Here is a 27,834-nt window from a genome sequence, read left to right as displayed (position 1 = left end):
TTAAACATCTTTCTGTAATTTTATAGATCAATTGACTTTTCTCCAAGAAAATATTAGCAAATTATTAGCTAAATTACAATGTTTGACTCCTATATAAGATGAGTGTCCAGCCAGGGCTTGATTTTTCCTTTGTCTGTTGATGTCCCGTGTCTTTTGTCATGTAAAACCAAAGAATAACACCAGTGATCCAATCTTTAGAAAAACATGAATTACAGGATTAGCATTGAAGCTCGAGCAGTCAACACCATTTAAGCGTCAGTCTTTTTGTTCATGCTCCTAAACATGTTTTGAAGCTGAGACTACAAAGTGTTGTGTGAGTAATTGTCCACTGTGGGGTCATTTGCTTTATTATTGGCTGCATTGTCTTCCAGACGCCTCAGTAAATACAGCACGTTGAGTTGCTGAGGCGTCATCTTGACCACCAGATGGCAGTGCTTTATTACAGTGGTATTGTTCCCCGTCTGTTCTCATGATGCAATCTGTCCACCTGTTTCAACTCCTCCTCTTCACAATACATAACATCAGTAGCTCTGGATTAAACATTTCAAGGTCTCAAATATTAAACAATTGAAATTTAATCATCTAATAAAACAGCTGATAGTATAAACCAGTTTATATTCAAGTTTGGGTGCTGTGAACTTTGTCTGAATAGACAAGTATATATCACAATTTAACATCATATATATATATCACCTCTAAACATTAAAAACTCGAGCAAATGACTCAACCAACTTATTTTTATCCCACATATTCTTTGAGAACGACGGGGCGGCAGTTTTGTTCTCAAATCACTTGTCTTACGTTGCCAGTCCTCGGTAGCAGTAAGACCAATTTTGTCCACCAGTTATGAGTCTCAAGTGAGTCTGGCTGTAGCTCTCCCAGTGTCTGACTCGCGTTTCATTGTTTTTATGTCATATTGTCCCGTCCTCGACCAGTTTGTTGAGTCCTTTGCAGATCTTGGTGAGGTTGGGTCTGAAGGGGCCACTGGGGTCGTACAGTTTGGCAAGGAGGTCCGGGTTGGAGTAATGGTTGAAGACGTGGTTGATGCGACCGTGGGATTTAGGGGTGAGGTGGGTGTTGACCAGCTTCAGCAGCAGATCCCTGCTGCTAGTCAGGAGCTCCTCCATTACTTCCTTGTCAAAGGTGAAGTCCACCTGCAGCAGGTAGGAGAAATAAAGAATGTTATTACTAGTCCACAGGACGCTTCAGGAACTTAACAGCAAAACAGCGTTACGGCATTTTCCTAAACAACTCAAGTAGTTGGGGACTGTTTTTTTTATGTTATAAAATAAGTTCCCATCTATTTCAGTTTGGGAGAATGCTTCCATTGACGTGGTGAATATACAATGAATGAATATTCATTTTTGGGTGAACTTGTCCTTTAAATGATGCTATACAGTTCCTAGAGGTTTTAATTTTTCAGACAGATGGAAACAAGTTGATTTAAGGTCACTGAGTGTGTAGTTGAACTAGAATGGAGCCTAGAAATGCTTCATAGTTATTTTGAGCCACCTGTATTGACTAATGACCAGTGATGGTACGTACATTTACCAAAGTGCTGTAATTAAGTACAATTTTGAGGTACTTTACTAAGTATTTCTGTTCTCTGCTACAGAAAACATTGTACTTTTTACTCCTCGACATTTATTTAAAAACTTATGCTCTTACTTACTGTGCTGATTACATGTTGCACCAGAGCCAGTAGTGCATTTTTAAATTAATTCGTGGGCAATTGGATTAAAAGAAAAAAAAGACTCTGATACTACTTTGATACTTAAGTACATTTAAATTCAGATACTTTTCCTCAAGTACTATTCGTATGACTTGTGGGTACTTTTTAAAACACTGCTTATGACTCGAATACAGCGTAGAATAACAATATAGTTGTGGTGTTTTTTTATGTCAACCACGTTTTAATGAACTTAATCGAACATTTTGTTCCTCAACAGTTATTTTGCTGGTGTCTTGATTTTATCTCTGTTAAAATGGAAATACTCTTGAAAGAGAAACAGTAAACGGTTGATATGTCGTTACGTACCTCGTAGAAGCTGATAGCCGTCATAGCCCCCATGTGCAGCTTCTTCTTGAAATCTGTGGCCACTCCCAGCTCTTCTGTGCTGAAACGGTTGTTCCTGAACAGCACGCCAATCTTCACGGCGATCTTGACCAGGTCTTTGATCACCTTCTGGGCCTCTGCTTTGTTACCCGAGAAGCCTTTGGAGACGTGGTACAGTTCATCCAGGATCTCGCTGGTGGTGTCGTCAATGAACATTTGGACGGAAGCCTTGGTGGCCATCTTGCTGAGGATCTTCTTCTGCGCCCTCAAGGCCAAGTCCTTTGAGCTGAAGGATTCCATGGTTGCCTGAATTGTCGGGGAGAAGGAAAAAGTATTTTTGATTTTAATGATTTTGACGAATAAAAAACATTTCACTGCTCGCACAATTTTCAATTTGTGCCCAGAGATGGACCGTTTAGTGCTTAAACCTGCCACTGACAGCTATGGGTGTGGTTTTGATGTTACGACCAGCGAGAGGAGCGACCGTTCGTTCGAAAGCAACGATTGGGACGATTAGCGTGGCTGCGATAGAATCAGTTATGTCAGAACTGGAGAGTATATTTCATTGAAAGAAGAGCAAAATGATAGCTCTGAAGGCTTTCCACGATGGAAAAGATGCTTTTGCTCTTCTCCTAACTGGCTTCGGAAAGAGTTTTATTTACCTTACCATTTATTTACGCTAGTGGCTCTTTCCTTCTACGTCACATGGTTAATTTATCTGCATGGTAGAAGTTATGTGATGGACCCTGGGCTCATCCTATCACCTGCCGAGTGTTTTTTGAGAGTGTCTGCCCTTGTCCAAACAGTTTGGAAAGGCGACCTACCGGATGGTTCTGTGTAAAAAAAAACATCTGGTGTGGCAGGTTAACACATTAGGACTTCATTCAAAACAACATCGTTAAACTGCTCGTAGTACTCCCAGTCAGAGAGGCAAAAATATTAAACATTTGCAAGCACAGCTTTCTCCACACTATACCTGATACTAGATTATACTCAGTACAGAACAGGAGTAGTTTCACTGTGTTCCCTTTTCTCCATCGCATGTGTAAAAATACAAAATGTAAGAGGGCCCACTCTACCAAAAATACTGAAGATATTCATAGAAACAGCCTTAAATAAAGAGGAAGACCAACATTTTCACACCTGGTTGCCGCTCAATACTGCCTCAGTGTTTTACTGCCAGACAGCGAGCAGCTTCAGTGGAGTAGTTGGAGGTTAAGTGCCATGTTCAAGGGCCAACTGTTTGTTGTGATTGCGGCTGGGGAGAGCAACACATGTTCGCCTCTCTTATCCAGATTTCACAGATCATCAGGGGATATGAACTGACTCTCTAACCTTCAGATTGCCTCCTATTCTCACGCTTACATGCACATGTAATATCAGTGACAACACTTTTAAAACATTCAAGCTCAAATAATTATCCATTTATAGACACTTAAAATTCAGTGTCACATTTGTAACTCAGCTTTTATGTTGTTCGTTCCAGTGTTTGTTTTTGTGTCTGACATGCACATATAAAAGCCAAAAGGGAAAAGGAACCATGGAAGAGACTCCGCAGAGGCTTTTAATTTCTCCACTGAGATTTTAACCACTCCTAGCATCCATCACAGACAACCCCCCAGGGTGGTCATCATCCGCTCGCCTACAGCAGGCAATGACACAACTGCAAAATCCCCTGTTTATCTTTGATTGTCAACACAGTTTGGATTAATTCCTTTTTAATTGCACTTAATTTCCCCCCTAATCTCTAACATGAAAAACAGGCAGATTTGAGGTGAATCATTCACAGAGGAAAACTAGATTTTATTGAGCTGACGTTCTGATTAAAGAAGCAAACAAAGGCTGGGCAAGCAAAATAAGGTTATATTCCCACATCAACAAAACACAGATTGAAAGGATCAGAGTAACATGACTCTCAGAGAAGATGAAGCAAATATGTGTCCTCGTAGAATACTTATGCCTGATAGATAAATCCTAGTTTTATCTTCCAATACCACAAACACACACATAAAGAAAGACTTAAGTTTAATTCTTAAAACCCACTTCACCTTAATCCAAAGTATTTGCTGTGAGTAAGACAGGATCAACAAAAGGCATTCAGTTCTCTTGCATGCACCAGTGCCTCTGAGACTTCTGCGTATCCTCTCCTACTTCCTGTGATCCATTTATATTCACACATTTATAGACCCGTAGTGTGCGAGCAGGCCAGCAGAAAGATACTAAATATCTTTGTGTGTAATTTTCCACCCTGAACCTTACTTGTGGCCTGTGTGAACAAGTATCTGAGAGGAGCAGGTAGGCTGCATAGCTGAGGCAGGTCCATGCCTGCTGTTCCCAGATTACATCAGTGATGGGGAAAGAGCAGTAAGTCACCATCCTGAACCTCAGTGGCTACCTTAATTACTGGCCTTGGGTCTAGAACGACAGCTGATCTGTCACTGAAACATGCATTAAACAGGATTTTTTGCCAATTGTCAATCAGCTTTGTATCACTACAGTGTCCAACTGAACAATGGTAAACATCTCTCCCTTTTGCCTGCAGCCAGTCACTCACTCCTCTGCCAGAAAAAATCTGTCATGTTGTCTGTTTTATCAACTACAGACTACACACTTCTGCATTTTTGTATCCATGGACGCAAGGAGTATAGTTAGATCGTGTCTCACTAAACTCTATAAAACTGTCTGAACTAGGCAGTGCTGATATACTACAGACCATGATTCTGTGACTACGCTGCCCGTTTCTCATCTAAAATGTTATTTTTGCATACTGTTCAGCGGCAGTGGCAAATGTCTGTGAACAGGAAGTTGCACCATGTTGATCCTGTATTGTGAAAACAGACAGAAAAAGATCACAGATCACACACTGATATCCTTCAGTGCTGCTTAAAGATGAACCACAATTATTAATCCTGTTCAGTGTCTCTGACGTATTTTAGTGTACTCTTTAGCTGTAATGTGATATTGTTTGTCATCAGGTGGTAGAAGTGTGTAGTAACAGAGTACAAATACTTCATCACTGTACTTAAGTAGATTATTCGGGTACCTTTACTTGAGTGTTTACTTTTTACTTTTCCTCCCTACATTTGAACACAAATATCTATATTTTCAACTCCTTACATTTTCAAAACAAGCTTTTGACTTTAGTTTGAATGCATTTGAGGGGGTATTATCTCATTATCTTTATTTTGCATCATTGCACGGCGGCTTCCCAACATCACAAGACTGATTTCAACCTATCAGTGCACATCAGGCTTGGCAGAGAGCAAGATGAGAGGATGTTAAAGATGGAATCAGAATTTCTTTGCTGTGCTCGGGACGCTTTACCAATCCAAAATGTGGCTATTTGATGTTCTGTGAATGAGACTCAACAATCAACCATCTCTGTGGTGCCTTTAGGAACAGCTGGGACAAATCCTACTGATTCTACCTTTTAAGTTTAATAGTCCTTGCATTATATTAACATGACGTTAGGTTCAGTTAGCTTTGCACAGAAATGGCTGATAGAAATCTCCTTCAGATGGATACCTTTTACTTTGATACTTTGAGTGCATTTCAGAGCCTCTGCTTTCTTACTTTTACGCGAGTAACAAAGTTGAATCAGTACCTCGAGTCTTTTTTTACACAAGTATCTGTACTTCTACTTGAACAGAGAAGGTGTGTACTTTTAGCACCTCTGCCAGCTGGCCGCCTTTTGCTGTTTCCTGTTTCAAAACGGATGATGAGCGTAAACCACGCACCGTGTAACTCACCTATCAGCGGGACTGTTGACTGGCCCGGTGTGGCACAGTACACTGTGGTTGTTGTAGGTTTTTGAGCAAATGGGAACACCACAACCCTTTTATCTCTGCTTCCTCTGTGTATTTCGACTGCTTAACCAGCCCATTTTTATTCACAGGCCATCTCTCCAGTGGTGAAATACTTCTTAAAGTACAGCGTATTGTCTGGAAGCTGTCAGTTGAATGACTGCCTGATGGCTGCTTTAATGTTTGTGCATGGTAGACGGCATTATTCAAATGATGACATTCTCGCCTAACTCCGGCGATGCACAGTCAGCACTGTCGGCAAACGACTCCACAACCCGCTAACAAACGCAGAAAGTGATCCAGTCGCATTAACGATCATATCATGCAAATAGGCAGCGCTCACTCCGATTCTCCCCACACCGCAATCCCAGCTGCGACATCCATAATAAGCACACAGACTCTTTTATAGGATTCCTAACGTGGTTCTGTTTTACATGCACAGCCATTCGTTCTGAACAAGTGTCACATTTCTAATAGCTCGCTTTGTTACAAAAGCTTTGGGTTCCCTGTGGGGAATTAAAGAACATTCATTAGATTAATTTCCCTGAACGGTGATAATGGAAGTGGAGCAGCGTGATAGCTATTTCAGATTCATGCTCCAATCTCATTTATTTGCTAAAAAGACTACAGGGATTTGAGGGACATGCACTGTGCGTAGTCATCAGCCAGTATTCCACATAGTGAAATGTAACACCGCAGCTGGAGACGGCTCGCTGCTTGGCTTTTCTGTTGCTTCTACATTGTTTATCTTATGCAGATCTATGGGGGGGGGGGGGGGGGTTTGAGGCCATTTGGAGAGTGTTGAAACATTTCTGTGTTAAAGCAGCACATTGCCATGAAACCACTTTCCTTTAATGGACGTCGTTCGCTCGGTCACATCGAGGACGCTTTGAATGTTGAGCATCAATTTGCTGGTGCAGATGGATTGAAGAGGGCTTTTAAGCATCGGCTCGTGGTTGACATCCACCAGGGAGTGACTGCATTACATGTTCAAGTGTTTGTTTCCCTCCCAAATGCCTGACTGAATAACCAAGCACCTGTGTGCGCTGTGAGGCCTAATACTGTCGGAAGAGCAAAATGAAAAAAGAAAAAAAACCAGCAGAGCAGATGGTCATATTTGGTTTCAGAGTTACTGTAACAGCCAGGCAGCAGGAATCTTTAAACGCTCGGTTAATGGACGGTCGAAGGGAGAGTGCTGATTGGTGGAGCCATCCAGGCAGGCCGGAGAGGTAAATATTTAGCATTCCTCAGATGACTGCAGCCTCAGTGTTTGTGTACATGCATGAACATGTGTGCATGTGGATGTGCATTTTTGAGTAAAAGTGGTTTCCGGTTGTTTTTGGTACTTTTTGAGTGTGTGTGGGATTATTTTTTATGTGTATTTGTTTTCTTGGGTCCTCGCCCTTTCCAGCATATGTAATAAATCCTCTCTGAGGGCTTAGAGGGGGATTCAGGAAGCCCCCTTTTTGACTCAGCTGATCAAAATGCGCCTTGTTCTGTTACTAGAGTGCAGCAGGGCCTCGTTACGACGAGCTCGACAGATGGACGTCCTCGCTGACTTTCAGCACCGGGCTCGGGGGCCGGGTACACCGAGTTGTAGCTGATGAGACTAAGAGGAGGGGGGGGGTCAGGTCTCTTTTTTAGCCGCCCGCCAGCCTTTGATCAGGTCGAACAATGAGAACGTTCCAGAAAAGAAAAAGAAAAACATAGAAGAGCTATATCACTCAATCAGATGGAAACAAGGAGGCTATTGTTGAAAGGTCATCACTGAGCTACATGGTGCTAGAAAAATGTATTTTCTCCTGGCGATGAACCAGAGACGATTTAGCAATAACAGTGTGCCTGTGTACTTCGACAGCAGCTTTCTGTGCCGATTGAGTACCAGGATGAAGTGTCACTTCCGCTGTGTGTTTTGAACCAGGGGCACCAGGGCTAAAGGCTCAGATGTGTATCTCGTGGTTAACTTCTTGTGTAGTAGTAGCATATTAAAGTTTGTCATGATTCATTTGGTTTCATATTTTACTTCGCTAATTTCCTTCTTTATTTGACAAATCTTTTGCTTAAACATAAATTCCTTCTATGAACATGTTTTAGTAACAGACAAGGAAGCATTTTGAAATCCTCAAAAAGCACATATTGCATTTTCTTTTTCAACATTGCACAACTCTCCTGAATTGTCGTTGCTCAACCCTCCCCGTCCGTCTACAGTGCCTCAAAAGGGAAGCGAAACAGGCGACAGTTGGCGAAACAACCGGCTGCCATCGGCAGAGGGCCCACAGGTTGCGCTTGTCCCTCGTATCTGCACCGCAACGTTGGTGACATCTTTTTTACTGTCTCTGACCCAACGTGCTTCAAATCAAAGTAGGCCAGTGAAGGAGGGAAAAGTCCACTGCCTTGAGATTTGAGTTGAGCAACTCCCAGAGTGCGCAAACATAAAGTGTGAGCTCCACATCTGTTCGTGTCACACTGTACTTGTTCCAGCATGACTGTGAGTGTACATGCATGTCTCCCAGCCTCGCGCTTAAGATGGGGAAGTGAGAGAAGCCACATAATTTTCTGTTCCAATCTTCCCTCTACTTCTTCTGGCTGTCAACGATTGAATATGCTTAATTTTACCCAAGAACAAAAAACTCTAATAATCTGGGCCTAGAGATAGATTTTTTATCTAACTGATACATGAACACGGCAGAAGTGTCTTACCTGAGTGTGTGTGTTGTGAGTCCCCCTCCCTCCTGGTCTGTGTCAGATATCTCTCTCTCTCTGTCCCTCCGCTCTGTGCCTCAGGTTGACAGCACAGGCTGGTTGATTTAATGAGATCCCTTCATCTTCACCAGAGCAGAGCCAAAAAAACCACAAAAAACAGCCCTCCTGCAGCGCTTCTGTCACTGCTGCCACCCTATCTTAAGATAGTGTTGAGTTGTACTTCCTTGAGGAACTAAATTGCTAGACACACCCCTCAGCGTGCGAGTGTGTGTGTCTCTCTCTCTTTCACTCTCTCTCTCTCGCTCTCAAGCCGTTTCCCTCTGAAATTCAAACTCTTTGAAAAACTGCTGTGTTTTCTCCCTCCTGCCCCGGCTCATCACACCTTGGCGCTCTCTCTGAATCTGTCCGTCTCACCCCCCCCACCACCCCTCTGCTCGTCTCTGTACTGCTGACGTTGTGCCTCTGCTTGTTCTGACAAGTGAAAACCCCAGAAAGAATTTAGCAATAAGCCCCAGTGATGCAGCCAGTTGAAAAGGGAGTGGCTTAACCCCTTTTTTTTTCTGTGTTCACCTTCGCTGGAATGTGGCTCCTGTCAGTGTCGCTGAGCACCATGTCCACTCCCTGTGTGTGTGTGTGTGTGTGTGTCTCTTGTTCAAGGTAGAATCAAAACAATGAGTAGCCATGAGTGTGTCGCAGTCTGACACACACACACACACGTGCACATAGCCACAGCAACTAAACACAACTTGTGGTACTTCTGATACAAAGCTTATGGACAAGACGCCGTCACAACATTATAAAAACTTATACAGTTTGTGTGTCACCCGCCTCTTATATTAGCTTGAAGCACAATATTTTATTGTCCTTCTGTTGGTTTAAAGGGGCACTGTGTCGTTATGGAGAGGAAATTCAATCTGAGTATTTTAATATTTGCAATAATAACGAGGTAATAATACAAAATAATACATAGCTGAATAAACAAGCTGTTCTCAGAGGAAAATAAGGTCCCCAGAACACTGTTTGAAGCTAGAAAGGTGGCAGGGTCCGCCACATATAAACAAAGTGAAACGGTGTGAAATTGTGTTGTCAGTCATGAAAACGTACACAGTTTGTTTATTTATAAAAAAAAAAGATCTTTCTCCCAAACTACATAGTGCACCTTTTAATAAGGTTAAATCAGGAACAAATAACAAAGCTATTTTTGAAAATATAACGCAATAACATGTACATGCACTTTGTCACATTTTTGTCTCTGACTGATTTTCATTTCTCTTTTTTACGAGTGATTAAATGTTACCAGCTTTTTGTTTCTTTGACACTTCAGATTAATATATTGCTGCTGTTAAGTTTAACTCCTGGAGTGATTATATTTTATTTAAATGTGTCTTTTGAAGTTGAAATAACAAATGAACTCCGGCTGAACTTGAACTAACTGCAGATAAAACGACCCACTTGGCTGAATCTGGCACACTGACATCATCACGATGTTAATGAGCGCACTTTGTCCCTGATAATTAATCCTGGTGAAAAACACACTTCATAAGGTAATTCCCCGCAGAGTGGTGAGTTTAATTGTAGTCACAGCACACGCTAATAAAATCTGAAAGGCTGATATCACTCTTATGAATGAAGCTTTGTTTGAGCCGGTGGCCATAAAAACTTGTCGACCTATTGAAGTCTTATTTAAGGGAGTGAAATGCAAATACAGATGATGGTAATACAGGATATAACCCAGAGACACCAGTATTGAGCTTGGCATTGTTCAATCAGTGTTGGCAGCTACAGCAAACACGTCCGACATGAGTTCAACGATTCATTTAGAATCAGGAAGTGTCCCCTGTTTGTTTATCTTTGGGTTGATCTGAATGGCAACCAGCTGTGCTGAAGTGCTGTTGGCTGGAGCCCAGGCCATTCAAAACGAATCGTCCAATGAACTCTCGCAAATGTTAATTGTTGTCAGATGTCGGGGGTTAAAGGTGACGCTGAGCCCCAGCTGGACTGCGAGGAGAAGAACCCCGGACAGGATACCAGGCCCACCGGTGTGCGGCGTGGGCCCGAAACACACCTGCCTCTTTGTTTTGCCTCCCACTCGGCCACTTCTGCAAGAAATTACCTCGCGCAGAGTCATGGTAAAAGTTTGCAACTGCAGAAATGAGGTCTGTCACCGTGGCAACAGACAGGAAGTAGTGCTTAAGCGGTTTCCTGATGGCTTCCTCTTTATCGTGTAATGACATCTCACAAGGAAACATCAGCGGGGAGTTGAATATCTCTCTGTATATGTGCGCGTGTGCACGCTCGCTTGTGTTTGTGGTTGTGTGTACATCACACTCGCCCTGAAACGAGCTCTCACCCGTCTCACCTTCGTACTGTACACAGCTTACACTGCTCGCCTCTTTTGGTTATGAGATAATAAAGAGCGACTTCAATTATGTCACTTATGTTTCATTAAGAGATCACAGCCTCCAACCTTACACACACACACACACCCACGTACAGTCACTCGCATAATGGCAGTGTGTTATCACCAGATGACTAAGACAGGAATAACTGACCTCATAACCACGGAGGTCAGGGAATTGCGCCTGAAGATTTGGAGTCTGAATTGGATGGAGGGATTTGGTGAGCTTAGGTGCGTCCTGCGCTCGCGCTGCTTTTCCACTCGGAGTTATAGAATAGATGGTGAACACAGATCAAGATGAGCAGATGCTGTTCAGGAGAGGCCAGAGATTTAATTTGATCAGGCTGCAGCTAACATGTATTCACTTCCCCCCTCCCCCCAGCAGGATGAGCAGATATACAACTTCCATCTCACCTCAGGGAACCAGAAAATAACTAATCCATTGCTCCCAGTCCACGATTTATTAACTCTTTCATTTACTCATTAACGCGTGGTTACCATAACTCCTCCTAGTGGCTAATGAAACGCATGGCATTGTCTATAGATGACCCTGAGAAAGGCTGATAATAGTATATTAGTCACATCCTCTCTGCAGTTCTGTGGAACTGTGTGGGCTGCTGTGTGTGACAGCGTGGTGCTTTTCTTCTCATTTTTGTATTCGAGTGTTTCTCAGTTAATTAGTCCAGCGACAGAAAATCAGTTCTGATTGATTTGTTGAATCCATCGATCAAGCAAAATGCAAAATATTTGCTTTTGATGGACATTTCTTTCACTATTTCTGTCAGTTTGTTGAGTAAAATGTCGAGATTTTATGTTTCTGCAAACCACAGATACGCTCAAATTTTTACACATGTCATATCACGTTCAAAGTACTTGTGTATGAGCTGACTTTCATGTCTGGAGGTGCTGGGGATGGTGGTGACGTAACAGGGTTAGGGTTAGTGGTAGGAACCACTGTAAGAAAACGGGGTTTTAACGCATGTAAGCGTGGAACCCTTCGATACTTTTGTGGAGACGTATCAGACAGCCGTACTCCAGACGTGTTTGTGGCAACAAAATCCGGTATTGTAGACAAAACGCGATCTTTTATTAACCTTAACCAAGTGGTTTTTGTGCCTAAACCTAACCAAACCGTACAGTAGTGTCAAAACATAACACTGACATTTTAACGTAAAGATTTTCAAAGATGCAACATAACAAGTTTCAACACATCTCTCTAAAGACTTCTGTTTTGTACCCTTTCGCCGGTTTATGGACCAAATATGGTGTTACCCGTGTCCTTTATTGGACACTCCCCTCATCTCTCTGTCGTTCTTGGACAACTATTGGCCTTTAGCCACATGGCCAATCCACCTCTGTACCTTTTCATCTTCATACCTAACATATTTAAATGTTCATAATGTGTTTCATGGAAGTTGTCCTACTCCAAGTGTTTGCTGGAGCTTTGACCCTTTTCAGACTTTTTCCCTGACCTTGGAGGTGAAGTTGTGCCAGACATTCCCTCGCTCCTTGCCAACATTTATTTTGGCGATTGGGTTGTAATTACAGAATAATTTCCCTCAGAACATTTGTGGAAATTTGTTAACTGTTAACAAACAGATTTGCAATGTATGCACTTCAGTGAATTACTACTGCAACCCAGATAACCTTTTTAGTAAATGCAGTCCACAGAGATGCAAACATTTCCCATAGACGAGCATACAGTTCACGTACATACTGTAGGTTGAGGTCCACACAAGCCTCAAGCCAAAACTGGGGGAATTTTGGGTTACACCTGCAACCGGTAGCTCGTTTTTTTTTTTTTTTTTTAAACCACGAACCACTTTAACCAGCAGCCGAGTATGTGTGTCATGACCTAATTACAAAAAAAATGCAAACACCAAGTTTTAGTGGCTGTACATACAGTTTTATATAAATAAACACTATCATACATTGAAATAAATGCAGTTACATATACAGAGAGTAGAACCAGAACTCTTTAAGACAATGTTGTGAACGTCTAGCCAAATGCCTATAAGTACCATACCCCTAGTTTAAACAAAATCGTATCCAACCTCTGATGTGTGCTCTCAGTACATTAAATGAAGCATCCATTGAATTAGTTTCCAACCTGTAGTCCTGTCATAAAATAGCATACTTAAATTTTCCAAAACATCCTTTAATCTGTTGTTATTGTACATTTGAACAGTAAGATGTAATATAATGCAGCAAATAGCGTAAAGAAATCAGAAAACACACATCGCCGTGGCTGTCGTTACTTGTAGTACAAGTTGGAAGTCATGTTTCTGTTCCTCTGTGCGTGTGCTGCTCGTATGTGGAGGACATTGCACTTCCTTTTTTTATTTTGAAATAGTTGACATAAGGAAGGCATGTTGTGAAATCTTTCAAGTCTTAGTATTCGGGGAATAAATATAACTGAGCTTTAAAAAAACATAAAAAAGGGACAGTACATCCTCAGATTACAAAAACAATATTTTCTTACTTGGAATATGAATTTCTCATTTTGGGGTGAACTGTCCCTTTTAAAGTCTTGCTGTCCTGTTTAAGTTGCCATATAACTCTTATTTTACTCAAAATGTCACAAAAACCTACGTCTCTGACAACCTCTCAGGATAATATGACATTCACAGTGTGTTAAAAATGCAGATCATCAGTAACCATGAATGTTGAAAAATCCCTGCTTTGTTTTGCCTTTTGATTAAACTTCAATAATATTTTGAGCATCACACCGTCGTCACATGTCGTCTCGTATATCTAACACTTTCGACCATCTGCTCACAGAATGGAGCAGGAGGCGCTGCGCATGGGCAGGTTGGTGGGCAGCTTGACGTACTGCTCCCTGAAGCTGTTCCTCTTGCTGTGGAGAAAAGGACCCGGGTTCTCCAGCCCGTCAGCGGGTTGCGAAGACTCCGGCCTTGCGTTCAGCTGGGGCACCTCCAACTTGGCCCCCTTGTTGTTTTTAGTCTTTTTAGCTTTCTCCTTCTCCGGTGGCTCGATTGAAATGGCGGGGGGCTCGTTAGCGGCCTCTGGTGGGGGCAGGGCGTCCAGGGGGAGATCGTTGGGGCTCGGCTTCCCTTCTGCCTGCTCCTCACCGCCGGTGATGTGGAGGGTGGAGGCCATGTGCTTGCCGTTGGTGCTTGTAGAACTAGTGTAGTTACACATGGTTAGTTTCACAATGAAGTTTCTCAGTGATTAACAAAAGCAGTGTCTTAAGCAGCGGTTCTCAAAGTTGGGTCCCTGAGGAGGGTTGCAGGTGGTCCCCGGAAAAAAGGGGAATAATTTGTTTTCACTATAATCCAATCCAAACTATTTTGGTCATGTGTTTCATACACTTTCTGTAATAAAACATCTAAAAGCAAGATTAGATGCAAATAAGGTCTGTGGCCTTATTTGTGTCAGTTTCGGGGTCCTTGATGTGAAAAAGTTGGACATCCACTGGTCTAAAGGATAATCACGCTGTCTGAAATCCAACATTTCTACATTTAGCTCCGGGGATGTAAAAAACACTCGTCTCTCCAACCTGAAATAGTTTTAAGATCAGAAGCTTCTCTCACACAGCAAAAATACCCTTTATAAATCATGAATGAAATCGATACATTTAATAATCATTTTCCAGAAGAGCACACTTTCATGTTACTAGTGCAGATTATCTGCGGCCCTTTTCTGTTTTGTTTCAAGATACTGACACGTGTCGTCCAAAAAAAATCAAAAAGTCAAAAAATCATTGAAACAGGAACCTTCACTGAGAACAAGTGGAATTATGTTGCAGCAGAATCATTTCTTATTTATAGTGGAAACAGACAACTTCCCCCTGCCAGCATTTCTCTGTGGTATTACTGTTGGCACAACTGTGGCAAAGACAAGCAGATCGCTTTCTGTTTTTTCCTCAGAGCAACAGCTACCAACAACACAGGACAAAACACGAGTTGATTTATTCGTTCAGTCTATAATGGAGACGTAAAAGCAGGAACACCTGACTAAAATGCCAGTCCTGGGAGATTTCGTGCCTGTTGGCTGACAGAATATCATCGTGAAAATGAGGTTTTTGGGAACTAAGGTGAACTCCGAAGGTGTCATAATTCTAAAACCATCACAAAGTTAAATCAACATTTACTTCATGATAAGGGCTGCACGATAGGGATTTCTTTCTCAGCCAAAACCAAAGACAGATCTTTACCTCGACGATAAGATAACTGATAATTTAACATTTTTGTATTTTAAAATCAAGTTCCTAACCTGTAGTTTCTTCACACCTTCGGGTCAGAAAGGCTAAGATGTAGTGAGAGAAAGATGGATGGTCTTCCAGAGCTCTAATAAGATTTGTTGTGTTAAAATTTGTAGACTTTTCTCCGAACATTGGCAACGGCATGGTTTATAGATTGGCATCAAGAGCGTGACAACATCGCAGGCCAAACACATCGCCTGCATGAGCAGCGCGTGTGCACGGCAGAACGTCTTGCTTTTCACTTTCTGCAACAACGTAAACAGCGTGAGGCTGCAGCGGTGCGTCGTCTAGAGATTCATAGTCTCGCCCATTTTTACCACTACATGCACACAGCTGTCGGCAAAAATAGACCTGAAAATGACATCATACCGGTGTTTCACTACATTTTAATGTCTGTATCTGCAGAGTATGGTCACAGACATCAAGAGAATACACACAACTCAATGTGTCTGATTTTATGAAAAATAAGTCTCAAAGCTTCATATTGGACCGGTGGAACTGCAGTGTTTCCTGGTTTGTCTCACCCTGTTGTGTTTTTCGCTGTGCTTCAGTAACCCGAGACCCGCACTGCCCCATCAAAGTGAAGACCTTGTTTCTGTGGTCAGCACGACGCCTCCAAACAAACAAAAGCAGCGAAAAACAGCCTCTCGGTTCGCCTGCTGTCTGGTGCTGCAGGGGGCAATGAGCACAGCTCTGCCTGAATCAACGGGGGGCATCCCGAGTCCAGTCTGTACCGAAGAAAAGTGATTCTTTGGGTACCGACTGCTCTTCTTTTGTATACTCACCCATTAGAGCTCTTGTCCTCGGAGTCTTTCTGTTCGCTGCTGTAGCGCAGCTCTGCCGGGGTCTTGAACGATAGATCTTTCTTTCCTTTCAGCCAGTAGGTCTTCATGTAGCCTTTACCCTGAAAGAGGTTTGGAAAAATACAGTGTTGTCATCGCAAATGCTTCCTTTTATATTTTGGAAAAGTACATTTCATCCAAAATGTATCTTTATTAAATCAGTTCAGGTCGAAACTATCGTCGAATTGAATCAAAATTGTGAATATTTTCAGTAATACTCGACAGCAAGAGGCAGGCGTCTCATTTTTCCAATTAAAAACCTCATCTTGTTAAAAAAATGATTCAATATTACAGTGACAAGACTGGCAAGACCTGACATGCAAAGTATTAATCATCATGTCCATCTCAATCAGTGGATGGTTGATAAGAACGGCGTAATTGGCTGTGGAAAAAAAGACGAGCAATTAAGGCTGATATGAAACTACTCACCTTTACAAAGATTTTTCCCCTCTCCTCGATGATGTAGGGCTCGTGTTCCAGGTGGTCTTTGGTGGTCTGACTGATGTGTATCTGCATGCCCTGCTCAGACAGAACCGCATACAGAAAACTGTTGCTAAAGCCAAATATTTAAAACAGGAGCTCCGTCTCTGCTGCTGCTGCCTCTTTAAATCATCAAACGGGATGTGAAAACATTTAGCTCGCTGGACTCTTAAAAATGAGAGTTCATTCAAGGTTTTCTTCCTTTATGGGAGCGCTTAGGGAGGAAAATAAGCCTGCCAACTCCCTCCTTTTTAATTTTCTTGTCATCAGAACACATTTCCCACAAAACAAATTAACTTGTATTACCGTACGTAATGGAAAGGAAATGAAGTGATTAGCCTGTGTCATTAACTAAAAAGCAGCAGGCACAATGCTGCCATTACACAGCAAATGGTTTTCTATACTAATCTATATGAGGGTTGACTGAGGGGGAAATCACGAACGTCGCTGCAGTTATTTATGCCGTCGCCATGGGTTATTTAGCACATTTTTTGCCGGGCGGTTGTTAAATATGTTAGTGTAGTCACCACTCCGTTGCTCTCCATCCTCGAGGCGGTGTTCACAGTGTCGCCGAAAAGACAGTAGCGAGGCATCTTCAGACCCACGACGCCGGCCACCACCATACCTGAGTGAATACCTGAGAGAGGAAACACAGTTCAGAGAAGCAAACACGAGCTCATTTATTCATAAACTGCCTGAATGTGTGTTTTATAGCAGCTGTTTTTCACATTTTTGCTCCCAGACAAAAACTGGCACGTCCAGTATGCAACATTTTAAGGATCGTCCACACCGAGGACGATAACCCCGCTGATGAACGATAACATTCTGTAGCCCTGAGCACGTGCTTTGAACTCCAGCTGTTTTCAGATAATGGATATTGATGACATGTTACAGCTGTTGATGCAGAAAAGAGAAACAAAAAAGAAAACCAGATGGATTTGGGATTACGAAGTTCTGCAAAGATAAGAGGAGACGGGAGAATCCAACTCTCTGTGACAAGAGATGTCGTCTTTTGAAGATGTTGAAAACTTTTGTACGAGTCAACATCTGTTCTCCAGGCAGCCAAAAAGAACCTGAAGACCGTTTAAGACGGTTACCTGCAGTATGTCTCAGGTGTAGAGATTATAGACGTGCTTTTATCTGACGTTTTTATTTCTTTTACTGTTCTTGATCTATTCATCTGTTCTTTATTCCTCTCATGTGATGTCGTCTTCTTATCGTCCTCTAGTGATTTTATTTTCATTTTATCTTTATTTGCATGACTTTTTTATGCTTTTGCCTGTGTATTGCTTTTTTATTCATTTTACTTGTAATTACTCATATTGACTTTTTTGTGTTTCGTCTTCTTGTTGCAACTTCTCCTTAGACTCGGCTTACTTGTGTTTGTCTTGACTGTTTATTCTGTAATATTATCTTTCTGAGTTTCCTGCTTTTGCTTGTTTGTCAAAGCACTGTGTAAACTCTGTTTTAAAGGTGCTAAATAGTAAAAAAGTTTAGTGTATAATATCACTTTTTTATGTGTAAACATTACAGTATATAAGTGTTTAATAAGTTGAGAATGTAACGGCCTGTGAATTCAGACGTTTCGTTGAAAATGAGAGAACTGCTTTCAGTGAAACTCCCTCGATAAATAAAGGTTTAAAAGAAAGTGGAAGTTAAGTACACGTGTTAAGTGGCTTACATCGGCTCTAATGCAGCGCTGTGACTTATCTTTTTAGCAGTTACATGACATGGATGACAATTCAGATTATTTAATGCACCTTAAATTCAAAATATTAAGTCACGAGCCTGTGCCTCTCAGTTTCTGCTGCCTGTCTCAGGTCCTCAGCTCAAATAATTCACTAAATCTGAAACACAGTTGGGAATATAAACTGTTTTTGGGGAAAGCTTGTGAAGGTGCATGTTGAAGTTAAAACAGTGACCCCTTGTGACAATAAGGAATCAGTGCCTTGATCTGTGTCCTTTTCAGGGGGTCCTGTGGTTGAAGAAAAATCTTTCTGTTGTGCCACCAAATCCCAAGATTATATTTTGGGGTAGAGGCGGTGGTTGAGTGGATAAAAAGCCCAGCCTGCAGATGTCTGAGGAACGAGGATCAAGACACTGAATCCCTGCCAGTTCAGAGGCAGTGGTGGGTGGCTGACCCTGAGCTTGAGGCCTCCCGACGGCCAGCAACAGGCAAAATAATCTGTGTGCCTGATCACGGCTGACAGTCGTCCTGCTCACCGACTCTGATCTGGATGTTATCTCCAGTGGAGGGGTCTTTGAGGTGGTCGATGGAGCTCAGCATGTCCAGGGCCATGTCGCAGATGTGGTGCGCATGAAAGGTGGTCTTGTTGGGAACCCCCGCCACCACCATGTAGGCGTCACGAATCGTCTCCACCTGGACAGAAAGGAGACAGAGACAGATAAAATGCCAGACATAAATTCAACTTTATCTCTGTGTATGTTTTTTTCCAGGTGTCTGTTGCACATGTGTGATTGTCTTCCTCAGAGCTACACACACATTTATACTTTAAAGTTAGACTGATACAAGGCTTCAGTAAATGTAGGTTTAGCTAAAGTTTGCATGTCCCGTTGTTTTCAAAAGGCTACTACAGAAGTTTTTCCAGCTTGTTAAGTAAAATTCTGCAGGACTTTAGCAGGAAAAAGGTCAAATGTAAAAAAAATAAAGAAAAATAACATTCATAGGTAGCAAAAACCGACCTTAAACACTTAAAAACGACTGAAGACAGTTGAGAGTAACGTCAGGCTGCGCTGCTTTTCTTCGACTGACTGACCTTGTAGACGTTGTGCTTCTCGCTGAGCGTGTCGAACACGATGTAGATCTCGTTGAGCATGTCCACCACTTGCATGGGGGTGATGTGGATGCAGATCTCGTTGAACTTGACCACGTCGCTGAACAGGATGGTCACATCTGGGAAGACCTGGGAAGCAAAGAAACATAAAGTTGAGATAACTTTGCACTGTGATCAAACACCTGAGTTTGAGCTTCTAGCCGCAGGTGATGAGCAAAAAGTTGTATTTTTATATGCTTGATTTAAAAAGAAAAACTTGCACTACAACTGCTTCCATTGGTTCGGCTGTGCATTTGCACAATAATCAATCTGCTGTTTTTATCCTCCAACTATTGACATACGGTATGTAGTTTCCTTTCTTGGGAGATGTTTTGAATGTTTTTTTATCACTGCATTATCTTTGTGCACTTTCAGCTGGGAGTAAAAGCAAAGACAACAACAGCAATACTTTACTTTAATCTTCATCTTTACCTTCATGTTTGTCTTTAAAGAAATCTTTCTCATAAATAAATAAAATCTCAGAACATTGTCACCCAGTTGCTCGATAATATTCTCACTCTTCTTGTCCTCACTTGCACGACTGCCGCAACAGAAGATAAATCTAATTCTTCTGTTGGTCACACACTTGTCCTTTCTGCTTTGAGAAAATGGCACTTCCATTTCACGTGAAGTTCACTGCCAAGGTAAGAGCACCGTTGCATGACTGACTCCTGACCTCCATGTGGAGTGAGTCGATGGAACAAAATGTACTTGAAATACAAGCTGTACTTCCTTTGAGTACATTTGCTGCTACGATCACAGACGCATATTACCAAGGATAGCAGAACAAAAACAATCTAAAGCCTCAGTTTTTTGCATGTTTCAGAGCCCGATGCTCTGATATTTTGTGTTTTTTTTCGAGCACCGCTATCCTTCGCTAACAGCTGTCTTTGTACCTGGCACGTCTCCAGTGCAGTGATCCCCTTCCTGAGGCGGTCGGCCACAGCTTTAGGGATCATGGCGTACAACAAAGAATCTCCTCTCTTCTTCTCTTCGTCCAGCTTCTTGATGATTTCCTGCAGCTGAGCATATTTTTGTTGCTCCTAGAGGATCAGAAAAAGGGACACAAGAGTCTACGGTTACAGTCGCACCTCTCTTAAAAGCTCAAAAAATCCCTCTTTGCCTTCTCTAATCCTCTTAATCCACATCTGTCCTGCATGACTGAAGTGGATTTAATGGGTGAAATCAATAGGGGAGCGGAGCTTTCACCTGGGTTCACCTGGTGAGGCTGTTTTATGGAGAGAGCTGGCACTTCTTACATTTTGTGCTCAGCATATCACATAATATGACTTCTACTCTGACAGTATATTTTATAAGGCTACACGAACCACCTCAAACTGCGCACTCGTCAGTGATTTTGTACAAATTGAGCTCCCCGGTTAAACACGAGTCTGCTTTGTTAGCAGGACGCTCTTTATCTGGAGACTTCACCTGGTCCAGGGCCAGCTGCAGCTCAGCCGATTGTTGTGTCCCGGCCAGAATCAGCTCTCTGCTGGAGTCGTGCAGGTTCAGGTCGTTCACGTACACACCCATCTTTATCATGTCCTCCACTGTCTCTATACTGCAGGAAACAGGAGACAAAATGAAAATGCATTAGGAGAGAGTGTGAATTAATCCACTTGATTAGCAAACATAATCCAATCTGTAACATCAGATATGATTATGGGGAAAGGAAACCTTATTTTCAGTGAAATTACTTAGTATCGAATTAATGCGTCGACACATTCTTGGGAGATCACAGTACTACATTCAGGCAGGTTAATACACTCTGAGCACTCTGATGCAATTTAATTTAACTTAACTTCTCAAATAAAAGCCGATATTAAAAAAAATCCCCCACAGTTGTTGGTTGCTGTCTCGACTAAACATCAGACATCAGTCATACTGATTTGTTTTCTCAGTGAAGCTGATGTTAATGAAACCAAACACAATTCACAACAGAAGCCTGAAGGAAAGGAAAAAGGAATATGTCCTTGTGATTCGCTAAAAATTGTTTGGGTGTGAAACAGATGGATGAAGTGTGAAAAAAGGAACGACAGGAAAAAATTAAGACCTCAAAGAGGACAAGATCAGGAAACAGGAGGACTTCTTACTAAAACTCAAATATAAAAGTGGAAATCACACGATGAGCTTGGACTCACTCAGGTATTCGACACATTGACAAACATACCTGATACTTGCAGCAACAGAACAGGACCGTACTGACCCCCCTATAAGCCTGAATATATTATAATTTGGACCTGGCCTGGAGTCGGGTCCCAGTTTCTAGGGAACCAAGTAGACCTGTCAAGACCTCTGACACCATCAAATGCCAGTCTGTAGGCTGTAGGTCTTACATGGGTGTCCCCAGGAAGATGAGCGAGTCCCACTGGGGGACATACTTCATCTGGCCCTTCAGGTGGAGAGGCTTCTTCGGAGGCTCGCGCATGTCCTCGAAGATGGTCTCACTGCACTTTCCTGCAAAGAACCACAAGGTCGACAGGATTGTGGCAATAAAAGAAATGATTTTTAGAGTTGGGATATGAAATGCTGTAGGTCACTGGTTGGAAACGTTGAAGTGTAACTGGTTCTAACCGGTGACGGTCTGGAACGCCAGCAGTTCGATATCTTCCCCTCCGGAGTTGGCAGAGCTGTTGTATTGGGTGAGAGCGCTGCTGTACTCCTGGTCCGTGCCCTTCATCTCCTCCACAGCCTTTTGCTCTGAGCAGCAGAAACAGTGAGAGGACGGATGACAGAACGAACCAGTGTTTGAGTTAAGTCGGTGAGTTAACGAGGAGCAGTGAGGACGGTGCGGTGAATTCTAATCAGGCGATGGCAGATCATTTTCCACGAGTGAATATATTACAAATTCATCACCTCGTTATAAGTTCTGCTCCGGTACGTTGTTGGTGGTTATGTTCTGGATTATATCCATTATGTTTCATTCTTACACGTAACAAAATAGTTATTTCCCCTTGAAATAATTTCATCTTTCATTTCTTTTCATCTCTTTTTATTCTGACGACACATCTCTGAGATGTATCCACATGGCTGCCAGCTGCTTGATGGTTTCTCATCAGGATCCTTGTTTCATTCTCTTTACAGCATGTATTGAAATAAAGTCCTGTGTGCTTTGAGGAAGCGTGTTTAACTTTGCTGTTAAACTAACAATAGTCTTTGGCTCTTCAAACCATCACCTGGATATATTATAAATATTTGACTTTGCTCTGGGTGGATACAGTAACCTTGGGGAGAAAATGAGGGAGTGAAATGTGTGGATGGACGTTTTGTCATCCCATCCATTTGAAATGAACCCTTTTTATATATTATGCATTGAAAGTGAAATAAATGATTCATATGGAAAGACTGGCACCTCTTTCTTCTTCCCTCTTTGCTTTCTCGCTCTCTTCCTTCTCCTCCGGCTCCTCTTTGCTCAGTTTGGGGATGTTGACCTTCTGCTTGCTCTCCACCACCGCTTTAGACAACAGCTCAAACACATTGTTCAAATGGGTGTAGATCTGATGAGAGTCAGCACAAAGATTTCTGTGGATTAGTATGTCAGCAAGGCAGTGATTTAAGTCTCTGGAGCAGGCTAATACTTCTACTCCTTCCAAACTCACATTATCCCAGCTGAACTCCAGCATGGGTCGGACCAGGGTGAACTCCTCGTTGACCTTCTTGCCCTGGAGGTCGGAGAAGACCTCCTTGAGGCCGTCGCCGATGCGGTACATGGTCATGTCCCGGCGGAAGATGACGCTGAAGGGGAACATGTCGAAAAAGATGCCGCGCTTCATCGGCAGCTTCTCGTAGCTCGGCGCCGTCTTCTGCTGGGGCATGCGGTGTTTGAAGGCGGCGTTGTCGAAGTTCATCTTGTAAACCTGGACGAGCAGAGAGAAGTTTATTAAGACATTGAAACATGAGTCAGTTAGTGTGCAATTTGATGCAGATATTTTCGTGGTGGTTTGAACAACCAAAATGCAGCATCACATACTTTTTCTATCTGCAGCTTTTAACCAAAATCACTGATGTAATGTCGAATTTTTGTAACTATGAGGTTTTGAAATCGGTGAAAGCCGATGTGATAATTTTCAAAAGCAATCTGTGAGAAAATAACATCAAAGAATATTTTCTGTTCTTTTAGTTTCTGACTTTGAAGGTTAGTCTGATTTATCCTCCGTGCTCTTGTGACATTACGGCCCAGTTACAAGAATAAAATGTTGGCACTGATACCTTAAAATTGGTATCATTTCAACACATCTACTATGCGTAGAGATGCATACAGATTTCATAAGTATGAGCTGACTCTTTTATCAGGAAGGGGAGGGGACGACTGTGATGTCACAGAAGATGGCTGCCAAGTGATTAACTATTATTTGAGACCATTTTGGATGCAGCATTTGACTTCCTGTTTCAACTGACAAACTGTATTTATAATGAGTCTTTAAGACATTATCCAGAAGTGGACTTTTTTGGTGACAACACTGGGTATTTTATGCCAAAACATGATATTTTCCTAACCCTGACAAGGTATGTTTGTGCCTAAACCTAACTCGACCTTTAGCACAGCAACATAGAATTAATTAAATTTATATTTAATAAAAAACGTAAAGAAATGTAACATTTCAACATGCATTTGAAGAATACCTACATATTTTATACAGTTGCAAGAATAGCTTTTTAACGGTCAATACTTAATTTACTAATGTTTTAAAACTAATGTTAGGACAACTTTTGGGGCTGTTAGGTTTCTTTGGAGAAGAGCACCTGTGTTATGCAAACCACGATGTGTGGAACCTGGTCCCTCACCCTAAATGTTGCTGCAGATACCTTATATCTGATCTATAAAGCATTATTAACATCAGTAAAGTTATAAGTTACATCTTATGAACTCTTTAAACTACGCCTCATTAAAAAGTGATGCCAAAATATGTCTGCAGTGACTCTCTGCTTGCTAGGTGACATCGGTGTTACTTGGTATTAGACGGCATGACATCAGATATTAGAGGTTCCACATTGCAGATATCCTCTGCTGTAAATTATGAGTTGACCCAGAGTCCCGTCCCAATAAACACTTATCTCCATCCAATAAACACTTGCTGTCTGAGTATAAACACGGAGTCCGCCTGGCGTCTCGTTGAAGGTGATGGAATCATTTCCATGCTGATAGAAGTGACTCGGGGGGTCAAGGTCACACACTCGACAGCTGCATTGATACTTGACCTTCGCCGGAGCACCTACCACATATGTCATTTTTTCAGTTTCCTCTTTAGACAGGATTTCCACTTCAATATCTGTGTTGTAGAATTGCCGTCCCACTTGAGAGAGCTGCCCTGCAGGAGTCAATTACACACAGCAGTCATGGATGTGTAGAGGTCAACTTTTTGCTTAGAAGGAGTTCAGTCAGAATGGGTTTATGTAAACGTATAAGAACAGACTGAAGTGTCAACCAAGAGGCACCGTTTAATATTGAATCAATGACTTTATCTGACGGCCTTGTTCCTGTGAACCAGGTCGTTCATTTTACTTCTCAACACAGCGTCCGTGTCCGTGTCCAGTGTTGAGAAGTAAAACAAAAACAACTTGAACTAGCCAAACTTGTGATGAATCTTTCAGGTCTTGGGTTGGTGGGATCACACGGTTACCTTTGACGAACTGAGTGAAGCCCTTGCGGGTGGAGCGGTAGTGCAGCGTGAGGCTCGTCTCGCACTCCTCCTCCACGCAGAAGCTCGGCGGCTGCACCTTGGGGAAGGAGAAGCGGAAGTACTCGTGCAGGTTGTCCAGCTCGTTGATGAAGTCGCGCACATTTCGCCCCAACACCTGCAAGAAACGGACAATGACGACATTTAAACTGTTTTAATGTCACTTTCATCTTCACTATGAATACAGATACTGAACCTGTATATACAGTGTTGTGTTTCAATTTGAATTTTGTATTGTTGTTTTTATTATAAATGACTAAATGGGACCTTTCCTGCATCTGTACAAACAGGTAATAAATAATCAACACCCATAAAGCTTGATGATAAAACTGGGTCCACTGGGGACTAACTGCAACCATCAGATCTATCATTTAGTTATGGTGGATGCTCTCCACATTGATTGTACATTAATCCGACTTGGGTGCTGCTCTCAAGCATATGATGGCAGGGGTAAACCTTGTTAGCTTTACCCACTAATGCTAACCACCCAGCTCTTAATCCTTTTATTCTGAAATGGGAAATTCTTTCTTGGAAAAAAACAGAGCAGGTGAGCAGGATGTGCATTTAGTCGCCATAAACAAAAAATAAACAGCCATAAAGACTTGTATATATTGCTGCTGTTAGCTAAAGATGATGTCACCTTAAGGATCCTCTCGTATCCATAGTTTCCAATCCTCTTCACCATATAGACCCCGAAGGCGTACATCAGCTCATCGTGGGTCTTTCCCAGAACCTCGCCTGCTGCCTTCGCCAACCTCAAGATCAGGTTGTCACTGTAGAGAGAAAAGAGGAAAGCGAGCAGTTTGTGTTTGTTTTGTTCCAGTGACCAAAAAACACCCACCATGTAAAAATGTGTAATTTCAATTTATCAAACATCAACAACATCACAGAATCTCTAAATGGTCAAAACAGTAATCGAACAATGCGAGCTTCACACGTGTAATTACTGCACCACTTTGTTAAATTGTCCTACAGCTGTTTGTGACACTGTGTCCATCTAAATAAGCTAAATTTAGCTAAATAAATATAAATATTTCCTCACTGCGACTGGCAGGAACTATTTTTGCATTTTTTTTAGGTTTTAGTGCTGCACTGGAACTGAGCAATCACTGGTTGAAGCATTAGAAGTTTGACATTTCTCAATATGAGTCTGTTGAGTCTTTGGTTGCTGTTCAAACACTCAAAACCAAGACCAAGAGTTTGTCCCCAAAATTGTGCAGTCAACAAAACAACATCAACCTACTTGTACATCTGATGTCTGACAAACTTGAGGTGGGGTATCTCCGCTCGGTTCTCGATCAGCCGCCACACATCCTCTCCGTAGGATTCGTTGATGTAATCGTTCACTGCTTCTAGATACAGGCCGTACATCTTCAGAGGGTTGGACACCTCCAGACTGAAGCCGAACTTAACTGCTGAGCTGAGGAGAGACGGAGAGACGGGGGGGACAAATTACATATTCGAATCTTCTTTGTTGGGTCAGCAGTTTAAAATATCTCTGACAAGAAAATCTCTCAAAATCTGTTCTTCCTTGAGGGGACAGGGCTGTCTTCTTATGGGATTAAAATAAGATATTTTGCCTGTGTGTTGAGATTTATCGCAGTGCTAAAAGGCATACTTTAAATGCATACTATTCTATCCACGTGGCAGGAAATGGGCAAAAATATGCTTTTACCTGTTTCACAACCTCATGAAACCTCAGGTAACCCTCTTCAGACACCAGCTACATCTAAGAAAAGAGAAAATATTCTCAAAGGAATTATTTTCCCGTAAATCCAGCAATTACAGCTGCATGTGTGTGGATGTCTGCTGCTTTATTCTACACTTGCTGTAAAGTTTCTCAAATATGAGCTACAGACAAAAACGTCACAGGGAAATCAAGCACTGCGAGATATTCCATCCTGCCTGTTAACTGAAGTAAAACACCCCCAAAAATATTGTTTTTTAAAACAAAAAAGGATAAGAAGGTGAAAAGTGAAGCCCCCTTACCTGCAGTCCCTCAGATGCTGTGTTATCCTGGGCTCCAACTGTGCCGACAGACGCCACAGCACTGCTGCCTGCGGAGAGTTTCCACCTGCAGCTGACATGTGGCTCTCCCCCCTGACACTTGCCTGTCAGGTCAACAGGTGACCCGGGGCCAAAATAGCAGCGGCGAGGCATGTTTGTGGCAGGTAGCAAAGAAAAGCCTATAAATTTGGTGTTTTTCAGACTCCCAGCTGCACTTACCGGCAAACATACTGCGTCTAATTTGTAAGGTATTTGTATGGAGATGAAGTCTGTGGGTGGCTGTTACTGTACATGGCAATCTTTTGAAAAAAAAAAAAAGAAAAGACATTTTCTTTCTGTGTTGTGTAAACCCGAGCGCTCAATGTGAGGCTCATTATCCAAAATTAGCCTGTACTCTTTCCGCAACAACTCATTAGGCCTTCCAGGTTTCTTGGCTAATTACTTTCAAATTTGCATAATTACGGTCAGGTGCACAATAAACTGACGGGCACTGTGTTGAGATTGGCATTTTGTATTGTTGTGTTGCTGTGTGACGCGAAGCTGAATAATCCTTTTCAAAACATTGAGGCCTCCTGTAAAGGCTGCCATTATCCAAGTGACGGTTGAGATGTGACAAACATTTGGTGTTTTGACTCAAACCAAGATGTCTGTTGTGACTTGCAGAAGCCACATTTATATTTTAAAAAGATTTTTTTCATCTTAAAATGAGGCATATATGACACAGACAGAGCTGAAGCTTTATTAAATAACTGTCACCCAGTGTGGCTGCTTCAAGGTGAGCTGACACAGATACAAATACTCACCCCCT

The 27,834-nt window shown here is 42.2% G+C and overlaps 2 protein-coding genes across 2 annotated transcripts; both read right to left on the bottom strand.

The window, feature by feature from the left end:
- Nucleotides 1–174: 174 nt before the first annotated feature.
- tnfaip8l2b (tumor necrosis factor, alpha-induced protein 8-like 2b) lies at nucleotides 175–9,020 on the bottom strand. The gene is made up of 3 exons (XM_073484933.1): nucleotides 8,560–9,020; nucleotides 2,039–2,362; nucleotides 175–1,154 (listed from the first exon to the last, which is right to left on the bottom strand). The coding sequence occupies exons 2-3, from the start codon at nucleotides 2,354–2,356 to the stop codon at nucleotides 912–914; spliced, it is 561 nt and encodes a 186-aa protein (XP_073341034.1). The 5' UTR covers nucleotides 2,357–2,362; nucleotides 8,560–9,020; the 3' UTR covers nucleotides 175–911.
- A 4,715-nt stretch (nucleotides 9,021–13,735) lies between these two features.
- Nucleotides 13,736–27,106, bottom strand: LOC141011525 (soluble guanylate cyclase 88E-like). Its single transcript, XM_073484689.1, has 17 exons — nucleotides 27,009–27,106; nucleotides 26,263–26,439; nucleotides 25,660–25,792; nucleotides 24,963–25,137; nucleotides 24,559–24,650; nucleotides 22,941–23,198; nucleotides 22,724–22,838; nucleotides 21,916–22,041; nucleotides 21,678–21,798; nucleotides 20,773–20,902; nucleotides 20,238–20,384; nucleotides 19,285–19,431; nucleotides 18,731–18,887; nucleotides 17,071–17,144; nucleotides 16,457–16,546; nucleotides 15,971–16,089; nucleotides 13,736–14,105 (listed from the first exon to the last, which is right to left on the bottom strand). Exons 1-17 carry the CDS (start codon nucleotides 27,104–27,106, stop codon nucleotides 13,736–13,738), a joined length of 2,529 nt encoding a protein of 842 aa, XP_073340790.1.
- Between the last annotated feature and the right edge of the window lie 728 nt (nucleotides 27,107–27,834).

This window comes from Pagrus major, chromosome 17 (genome assembly GCF_040436345.1).
Source record: "Pagrus major chromosome 17, Pma_NU_1.0".
NCBI classification, from domain to species: Eukaryota; Metazoa; Chordata; class Actinopteri; order Spariformes; family Sparidae; genus Pagrus; species Pagrus major.
Note: the sequence above shows the minus strand (reverse complement) of the source record. Positions and strands in the feature narration are given on the sequence as shown.